We start from the raw sequence: 10,258 nt of genomic DNA, 5'->3' as shown, positions 1-10,258 counted from the left end.
CTCTACAATTACCACCTGGTATTTTTCTAATCTGTGGACATCGTGCATGGCAAGGACTGCCAGCAAACATTTATGGAGGGCCTTGTTATTTTGGGAAATTGACATTGTTTGCACCCACTATACAGCAACTATGAGGAGCCAATAGAACCAGGTTATGAACAAAGAGAAGTGTGTTCCAATTGGGGCCAGAATGCAAGGATCAGGTTGAACTTTGGGAACGTCCTACAGTGATTGTGTCATCTATTTTTACACCTGGAGTATCTAGTGCTCAAGCCTTAACACAGTTACGACGACTGGCATGTTGGACAGGAAAACAGTTTAATATTACATCAAAGGTTTTGTCTGATTTGCTTTTGGAAATGAACAGTGTTAGGCATGCAGTATTGCAGAATAGAGCTGCTATTGATTTTTTGCTATTAGCACAGGGCCATGGCTGTGAAGACTTTGAGGGGATGTGTTGCATGAATATTTCTGACCATTCAGTGTCTATTCATGCTCATCTTTGACAACTACAGAACAATATGAAAATATTAACCATGGAAACAAATCCATTAGAGGAATGGTTTCAATCCCTAGGTCTCACAGGACAGTTAAAATATTTGGCACAAATGGCAATTGTTGTTATATTGATCATTGTGATTGTGCTACTGTTTATTCCTTGCATACTGCAATGCTTGCAAAACATGATGAAAAGGGCTACTTCTACAGTTTTGTTAGTACAAAAAGAAAACAGGGGAATTACAGAGGAATGGCTAGAGAGCAAAGGTCATGTTCCCATGCAGCAGTTAGCTGGGAAAGAATGAGACAATAGAGTACAGTTGGTGTGAGATGTTGCAAGGTCAGGAAGGCCTTAGTGATAACTGTTAACAGAGAACAGGACACTGTGATCAGAAGAATGTGAATTCAGCATAGATGAACGATCACAGGAATGTGGAATTAGGTGGAGTTGACCTTAAATAAAAATAACCAATAATGAGCTTGCTTTTGCACTATGTATGAGCCTAATTATTGATGCTATATAAGTGGTTGCAGAGTTACCAATAAATGAGACTTGCTGATCATTCATATTGAGTGCTGCATTTCTCCCGCCGAACTCATCATTTAGGTCCAAGTTTCAAACTGCAAAATTTTTACACTCAAGACACAGTCATGAAGAACATGTATTTCAATTTTCTATTCCTTTAACTGCAGTGGAAAAATATCTTAATATTGGAAAACATCCATAAAATCTCTCAAGGAAGGCAGCTAATGGATCCTTTTCACTAGCACGTGAACAAACTAAGGAACTAAAATCAAAGCTGAGTTCTCTTTTTCAAAAGATCAGTTACCTCTTTCTTACACCAGTGTTATAGAAGATTTTTCACTACACATTTGGGGGTAATTTTTATCTTTCATATTTTTGGGGGGGGGGTTTTTGTTTGCTTTTGATGTTTTTGTTGGTTTTTTTTACAGAAAACATGTCCTAGAAAAGGCATGTCCTTTGCTCCTGGTTCCCGTGTGGAGCAGCTCCCTTCCCGCTGGCTGAGCTGCTCAGGCAGAGCCCAGTAGCTCCTGGCCCTGCAGGGCTGAGGCTTTTCCCCGTTGCTGGGTACAGACTGATGGAGCAGCAGTGCTGAACACGGGCACACGCAGAGGGAGCAGAGCAGCTGCCTTTGCCCACCTGAAGCTCCAAGGCCAAACTCTGAACAGGCACGGCTGCAAGAGATTCGCAGGCTCCCTGTTGGCTCTGCTGCCCCACTTGTGCCTGGCCCAGCTCTGCGGGAGGCAGAGGGAGAACAAGGGGCAGCTCCCTCCCAGCCCCAGCCCAGGGACCCCTCCAGCCCCGGGCCTTGGGCCACTGTCAGCACCCGCTGCTCCAGCCACGGCTTCTGCTGGCACTGACAGCAACAACCAAACTGGGGCTGTTCCCGAGGGAGCAGCAGCAGTGCCTGGATCTGATCCCTCAGTCTGGGGCAGCCCCCTGGGGGAACAGAGGGCACAGCAAGAGGGACAAAACCAGTCAAGGTCAGAGACTGGGAAGAGCCAGAGCTGGGAGCAGGAACAGCTGCTTCATTGAATCCTGGAGAAAGCTCTTGGCTGGTTCAAAGCACTGAAAGTGTGAAGAGCAGAGAGGAGGCCACACCAAACAATGCTCCTGTTTTCACATTTCCCCTCTCCATGTCCCAGAAGGAATTGTATGAACTTATTCTTCTCTCCGAGTGGTCTCCTTCAGCTTGAGCAGCTCAGCACCAGGAGCTGAAGGAGCTGAAGCCTCAGGCCACAAGAGCTGAGCAAGAGGGGGCTTTTGGACTAAAGTAATGCTGCTAAGTAATGGACCTAGCTGAATGCAGCAGATAGAATCCTGGTTTTATAGAATCCATTCTGCTGGAAAAGACCTCTGAGTTCATCCAGTCCAGCCAGTCACCCAGCAGTGTCAAGCCCCCCACTAAACCTCGTTTCTGAAGTGCCAAGGTCTGCACAACAGGCCCTGAGCCAAAGGTGACCTCTGAATGAACCTTCCAGCCAAAGGTTACCTGTCCATCTGCTCATTACTGAGATATTCATGGTCATGAACACTGTGATAGATGTATCCACTCATCAATGAAACATGGATTGACCTTTCTGTGTTTAGAAGCCAGACAAGGCCATGAAATCCCACATCTGGCCTTGTTTGGGGTGTATGGTCAGGGTCGACTCCCTTGGTTCCTCCTTGAGCCCTGGCCAGGCTTTGGTAGGGACCCAAGAGGAGGATGAAACCAGATGTTCCCACACCAGAAGTGCTGTCAGTTTGTTTATTCAGCACTATCAAAGCTGGGCCCTCTCTCACAGCGGGGTTGGAGCCTCACCTGTGGCTGGAGGCACCTGCAGCAATTCCCAGTGTCTGGAGTGGCTCTCCAGCCCTTGGCTGTGACAGCTTCCCCAGCTGATGGGTGGATCTGGGGATGGCAAAGTCTGAGGGGAACTGGTGCTGGATCTTTGTTAATCCCTGCAGGCAATCTTTGGCACTGATGATTGGATTCATTGCTGAGCTGCTCCTTTTGTCATCCTTTGCTGCTTGGAGCTGCAGTAAGTGACACTGATTCCTTCAGGTGGTGTTTGTGCCTTGGGTGCTGACTCTGCCCGCTGGTGAAACAAAACTGGCAAAGTCTAGCCAGATCACAACAAAATGTCACTTTTAAAATATAAATGTAAGGAATCAGTCCCATCTGTAATTCCCAGAAGGGAAGCTCTCCCCAGAGTTCGCTGGCTCTGGAGTGGGGCTGAGGTCGGAGCACCGTGCGAGCAGTGGGGCAGTCGGTTAAAAGAGGCTGAACCGCTGGATGTCTTAAAATGCATCCAAACACTGCATATGGAAAAAGGAAAAGAACTCATGGGTTTGGGAAGACAAGGAGGGATTCTGTTAACAGCACCAACAGAAGGAACAATTGTTTTCGGAATGCTCCCACGTGGAGTGACAGAAGAGGGTTTTAGTCTTTAGCTCAGGTTTGTTTGTCCAAGTAAAATAATAATAACAATAGCAATAACAACAATAATTATAACAACACAATAATATATATTTATATATATAACTAAAAATCGATAATGTGAAATAATGCTGACAATTCCAATTTCTTAGCTTTGGCTGCTCACTGTAACACTAAAATACCCTACAAAAAAGGACTAGCAAAGACCCAAATGTCAATGGTAAACTTTGTGAATTGTATACAAGGAATAAAGGAGGAAGGGATAAAACTGGCAATTTTTATAGGGTTTGCTGATGCTGTGATGTGGAATGCTTTGTCTGTTCCTGTGAAAAATACAGTGATTAAGACTGCTGGGTTTTTCATGTATCACACTATCTACAAGCTGCAGGATTGGTTGAACAATTGTTAAAAGAGCAGTTGATAAAATGAGGAGATGGGAACCTGTCCCGGTGGAGAACCCATCTCCCAGATGGGCTCCATGCCCTTAACAATGGGCCCACTGGGAAATGGAAACCCCTGGGTGTGCATGGCTGCACCCAATGTGCAAACACAGCCATGGACAGTGAGACTTGGACTGCCTGGGAAATTGTTCTGGCTGTGATGGCCCCTGCCAGGGCCAGCCCACAGGCTGCAGGGCTGGACCTTCATGCACTGGAATTCATTAGGAGAAATCAGAAGCAAATGACAGTTTACAATACAGGAATAAGAATTCAGATTCCTCCAGGACACTTTGGTTTGATAACTGCTCACTGGAGCTTGGCCTTGCAAAGGGTTCATGTCACGGGAGGAGGAATTGATGCAGATTATCAAGGAGAAATTGAAGTAAGTCTGTTAAACAATAGTGAACAAGATTTGATTATTCAACCCCATGACAAGGTAGAAGAAATATTGATATCGCCATTTAAAAAATAATTGTGAAGAAAGGATATCCACTTCAAATTGCCTCCATTTGTGGATAAAAAGAGTTTGGACCCAGCAGTCCTAATAAAGGAGCCAGAGTGTGGGTCCAGAGGCCAAATGGCCCTCCCGAGCCAGCTGAAGGAACAGCTCTGGGCAAAGACAACATTGTTTGAATCCTGAGACCTGAACAGGAACAATGGGAATATGTCCCTGCAGCCAAGTGTTCTCTGCCAGAACAAGTCGATGGGATGGGATATTGTTTTACAGACCCTGCCAGACCAAATCTCCCTGTTTGCCCCAACGGCCCCTTTGGAAAATGCTCAGATCTACAGGGCTCCATGTGAAGGCTGATGTGACCCTGAGGGACTTCCACACCAATTCCAGCCAGGAGCCTGGCTGTCCCTCAGGGACTGGGACCCGGCACCTCTCCAGCCGAAGGGAAAAGGACCCCAGCAAGCCTTGTTAGCCACAGACAGCGCGGTAAAGCTGAACAGCAAAGGACCTTGGGGACATTATTCTGGAATTCAAAAGGTGCCAGCTCCATGGACAACAGAATTATTGTTCCTACCGTGAATGAGAGTGAGGAAAAAGAATGAGTAGGCTTGTGATGGTAAAGCACAGAAATCCTTTCACATTGTGGTCTCCAACTAGAACAGGGCTTGGTTTCTCCGGAAGGGAAATCTCAGTCAATCCTGTAAAACTGATAATTGCATTCCTGTGTTCCACAGCATAGTTTTCTGTCAGTGTCCCTGCACTGGATCCGTTACGAGTCAGAGCCCATTGACAGAGTTTTGGCCACCCCACAGGGTGAGCCCTCCGAGGGAACCCCATTCCACCCAACCTGAGCTGAGAACATACCCAGCAATTAGTTACATTGAGTATTTTGGCTACTTTGATCTTTAAATTTTCAAAATAATTTTGATGACTAATGCCTTGATTAAATTCAGAGGTGGTTCTGGCAAACAAAGATCCTGTCTGACTCTCAAGATACAACTTACAGGTGTTGGGGGTTTGGTGTCCTTTATTTTCTATTTAGTTCTGGCTTGCCTGTGGAATTTTTACTCATGACTTGCAGGAAAACTTAACTGCGGGTACCTGGTGGGTGCTTGAGGAAAAACAAAGAGTTTGGCTGGGCCCAGGGGGGGAAGGAGGCAGGAAAAGGGGAGGGGTGAGGACAGTTTGGTGGCTTCTTCAGCTTCGGAGAAGAACACTTTGGGTGCAGAGCTGTTGTGGTGGGGAGAAGGGAATTTCGCCATCACCCAGATGGAGCTGCTGCTTCTTCTCCTTCTTCCCTCTTCATTGGTGGCCTCGCACCCCCTGTCCTGCCGGGACGTGTGGCAGTGCCAGCCACTGCCACGGAGCTGCTGATCCACCTCAGCCACTGGCCCGGGATCTCAGCTCATCCCTGCTGTTCCAGCTGAGTGTTCCTCAGAGCCCTGCAGGAGCACCAGCACTGACTGCCAACCCGAGGGGGTTTGTGAAACAAAGCCTCTCCTCCATCCTTTCCCGTCTCAGCCCAGAAAGCTGTCACGGGGTCCCTGGCTCTGTTTTCTTGCTAACGCTGTAGTTATTGTTGTTTGTTTGCCTGGTTATAAATATTAGTAAAAAACTGTCATTCCTATCCCCAGATCTCTGCCTGAGAGCCCCTTGATTTCAAGATTATCATAATTTGGAGGGAGGGGGTCTACATTTTTCATTCCAAGGGAGGCTCCTGCCCTCCCTAGCAGACACCTGTCTCTCAACACTGAGACATTTCCATGAGTAAATTTTACAAAGTTTTCAATAAAATTCTTATTGATAAATTTGACTCCATTTCATTTCTAACAAGCTGTTCCTAAAGATCCCGTCAGGCTGTCTTAGACACTTTGGGCAATAGATTCCTTCCAAGCTGGGCCACTTGGGGGGGGATGGGGGCGGCCCCAGGGCGGAGGGCAGGGTGTGCAAGGGCCCTTTGTGACACGCTGCAGCACGGTCACCGTGGGATGGTGGCAACGGGAGCAGATGTCAAAGGGCCCTTTGTGACACGTGCTGACATAGGAGCTGGCGGTGACAGGGCCACGCCACAGTGCTCGGTGCACGCGACGGGTCAGGACGCGCCAGAGCGGTGCTGTGAGGAGCCCCCGCACAGCGCACTCCTTTGTGTCGGACCTGGAGCTTTTCTGAAGCACTATTACTACAGGTGACCTCGAGGCCAGACCACAGGTCTTGCTGACTTGTGGCCTTGCCGAGGCTTCCTTCTTAAGGTTCTCTTGAGGGCAGACCGTGGGACTTGGTGACCCGGAGCTTTTCTGACGTGTCGCCCATCCCTGCAGTCTCTGCCCTTGAGACCAGACCACAGTCCCCGTTGAGGAGCCTCCTGTCCTTGTGGCAGGAGCCCTCAAGACCCAAGTGCAGGACTCGCTGTCTTGCAATCTTGCCAGGACTTGAGTCTTGCAGGTGCCTTCCAGGCACGACTGCAGGACTTGCTGACTCTGAGCTTTTCCGAGCCATCTCTCCTGCAAGTAGCCAGAAATCCAGTCACTGCCATGGAGCAGCGACCCCCAAGAGTGCCCAAGTTGGCCTGGCTTGAGGAGGAGGATGAAGAAGGCTCTGGAGCTGTCCTGGCACAGGAGTCTGAAGAGGTGCAGGAGTTCCAGGCACCACAGGAGGGTGAGTTGCAGAGCTCGGCATTAGGGCTAGTGCCTGTTGCCAGCTTGGCCCCATCCCATTCCATGCCATGCCATCCCCTGGTGCTGTTCCTATGGAAAGGATGGGAGAGTCCGAAAGAAGACAGGGAGCAGCGACCCCCAAGAGTGCCCAAGCTGGCCTGGGTGGAGGAGGAGGAGGAGGAGGTCGAGGAAGAAGGCCCTGGAGCTGCCCCAGCACCAGAGACCGAAGAGGTGCAGCAGTTGCAGCCGCTGGAGGAGGGTGAGTGGCAGAGCTGGGCCACAGGGCTGGTGCCTGCGGCCATCTTGGCCCCATCCCATCCCATTGCATCCCATCTCATCCCATCCCACACTGTCCTGTGGACACACACCCATGGACAGCACAAAAAAGGGGCTGGGGCTGCCCCCGCAGCAGTGGCCGTGCTGCATCCCCTGGGGCATCCCTAGAGTGTCCCTGCCTGGGGAACGCAGGGCTGGGCTGTGCTCTCCGGCCTCTCCTGCAGCCCCTCAGCTCTGGCTGCTCTTTGCCAGATGCAGCCATGGACGGCACACAAGAGCAGGACACCGCCCGTGGCCGCTTCCGCAGAGCAGCGCAGGTACCTGCAGCCATCCCCACCTGCGCTGGGCCTGCTGGCACTGCTCAGCCCAGCACCGCACTTGGAGCACTCCATGCAACTTCCCTGCCTTCCTGCCCTTCTCCTACAGTTTCTTTACCAATTCATCACGAGAATTGGCAAGGAAGACACCAGACCTATGGACACTGAGGTCAAAGCATCCTCAGAGGTCTTGGTAGAACAGAGCAGCGCTGCCCAGCTGGATCTGCTTGTAGAGATGGCTCTTTTCAATCCAGAGCAAGTAAGCAGCCTGTGGCCAGCCTTTGATCCTCCAGCAATTGCTTGGCTTTCCCAAGCCACGCCTGCTGCTCACTTGAAGCTTTTGAGGCCATGGCAGTGGGCTGGAAGAGAAGCACTTGGCTGGGGAAGAAGCTGGGCACATTGCTGACTCCCTCTGCTAGCATTCCAAGTCTCCCTGTGCCTTCTCCAGGTGCCCGGCGTGGTGAGGTACATCCACCAGTGGCTCATGGCCAATGAGGCTGCTGAGCACAGGATGGACTGGGCCCTGATGCAAGTGGCCGAGGCAGAGCCCGATGATGTGGCCATCACTCTCCTGCGGGTGGCCCCAACGTGTGACAGGTATGGGGCCCAGCTGCCCCGAGGCCTCAGGGCTCCCCAGCCCATCACCCTGTACAGCCCGGCCCAGGGCTGTGAGCAACACAGACTTGCAGGGCCCTCTGGCTGCTCCCTTTGCCAACCCTGCTACAAAGTCAGCCCCTGAGCCCGCTGCCGTGCTGCCAGCCTGCCCCTCAGGGGCCTGTCCCCACAGGGCTGGGCTGCCTGGCTGCTGCTGCCGTTCAGGGGCAGTGGGCACAGGCAGAGCTGGCGGCCAGCTCAGCTCCCCGCTGCTGCCCAGCCCACGGTGCTGTGTCTGACCCCGCAGAGCTGCTATGGCCATGTGGACGACCATCTTGCTCTCGCCCTGGATTTCAGAGGAAGTGACACCGCTCCTCATCAATGTGGTGGGGAGCTGGCCGCAGAAAAACCTGGGCACCACTGATGGGGACAAGACGGCTGTCTTTTCCCTGACTGTGAGTTTCTGGAGCTGGCCTTTGCTCACCGCAAGGCCGGCCGCCTCTCCAGCAGCTCTGTTGCCTCCTTCCCCCACTGCATCTCCCTACTTCAGGCACTGGCCACAAACCTGGCCTAGGGGCAGCTTCAGGGCCACCAGGCCCGCTGCTCCACCTGTGTCTGCCTCGGCCTCTCCCTACCACGCTCAGGCCCTGCCACACGGACGCCCCAGCACTGAGCGCTGTCTCGGGCTGCTTTGTCCTCTACAGGCAACTCTGGTGATGTGGAAGATCCTCCAGGGGCCCTGTTGCCCACAGATCCTCACAGTCTATTTCCCCCGCCTCTTTGTGCATCTGCTCTTCCAAACGTACTTCAGTACTTTGTATAGGACAGAGGACGTCCATACCTTCTGGAAGGAATGCCAGGAGCAACACGGCCTCTCCACCAGCCCCAACAGGTGCTCCATGCCACTCCTCCTGTCACTGCCACTTCCCCAGCCTCGGAGCCAGCGCTCCCAGCGTCACCTGGGCTTTGCTGTGCACACAGGTTTGCAGTGCAGACCCTGAAGGCCCTGCTCTGCAGTCTCCACTTGGAGCATGTGGTGGTGGCAATGGAACGCAAGCGTGGCTGGGACACGCTGCTCTGTGCTGACACCCACCACTATGCCGTGGGTCTGCTGGCCAGGTGAGACCCCCTTCTCCCCACTGCCTCTGACATTTGTGCCCCCTGCCCGGGATGCCCCCCACAGTCACCGTGGCCATGGGCCTGAGGGCCTCGTCACTGAGGGCGTCGTCAGCGAGGGATGGCCAAGGAGACTGCAAAAGTCTGTGAGAGGAGCGTGTCCAGGAGCAGCCTGGGGCAATAGGACAACTGTGTCAGTCAGTCCAGGGAGAAGTTTTTCGCACCCTTGCTGAGACTCTTTCTGCCATTTTCCGCCTTCCAGGGTAATGCGCCGTGCATCCGCCCACTTGTGCAAAAGCATCTTAAGCTACCTGCTTGAGGTGCTCAGCAAACCGTTGCCACACTGGGATGTCTCTGCCATGGCATTCCTTGTGGAGGTGAGCCTGATGGCCAGCACTACCTCGCTCAGCTCCCTGCCAGCCCTGTCCCCTGGCATAGCCACAGCTGCCTGCGACGGCACCCGCGCCCTGTGCTGCTGCCTGGGCCCAGCCCTGCGCACTTCCAGGCTCCTGCCGGCCGGCTCCCCTCTCACTGCCCTGTGCCTTTCAGCTCCTAGATTGCCTGGACTTGAGTGACTGTGGTGACAGCCTAATGGAGATCTTGTATAAGTACCTGTGGTACAACTCCAGAGAGATGCATCACCAGGTTCTCAGGGCTCTCCTCCTGCTAAGGGACCGTCCCTCCATGGTGAGAAGGGGGCAGCAGCTGAAGCCGTGGTGGCAGCATGAGGCTGGGCAATGCTGTCACTTGGCGTTGGCTGGCCTTTGCCTTGGGTGCTGAGGCAGCTCCTCGCAGCTCTCCTGCCTCCTGCTTCAGCTGCCCGAGTGCTTTGGGACAGCCCTTTGGCCTCTGGGCCCTGCGGCAGCTGCCCGGGCTTTCACACCCTTGTGTTCTGCACAGGCCGAAAGAATTCAGAGCCTGACAGGAAGACTAGTGCACCTCCTGTGGGACCTGGACAGTGACG

General features: G+C 52.5%; 1 protein-coding gene across 1 annotated transcript; it reads left to right on the top strand.

Moving 5' to 3' along the window:
• The first annotated feature begins 7,527 nt into the window (after window positions 1–7,527).
• LOC147646250 (uncharacterized) lies at window positions 7,528–8,323 on the top strand. The gene is made up of 4 exons (XM_086873698.1): window positions 7,528–7,584; window positions 7,694–7,843; window positions 8,033–8,181; window positions 8,317–8,323. Exons 1-4 carry the CDS (start codon window positions 7,528–7,530, stop codon window positions 8,321–8,323), a joined length of 363 nt encoding a protein of 120 aa, XP_086729824.1.
• Window positions 8,324–10,258: the final 1,935 nt, after the last annotated feature.

The sequence above is a fragment of the Cyanistes caeruleus genome, unplaced genomic scaffold (assembly GCF_971803275.1).
Source record: "Cyanistes caeruleus unplaced genomic scaffold, bCyaCae1.hap1.1 HAP1_SCAFFOLD_105, whole genome shotgun sequence".
Classification (NCBI taxonomy): Eukaryota; Metazoa; Chordata; class Aves; order Passeriformes; family Paridae; genus Cyanistes; species Cyanistes caeruleus.
The sequence above is the reverse complement of the archived record's forward strand: the minus strand, read 5'-3'. Positions and strand labels throughout refer to the sequence as shown.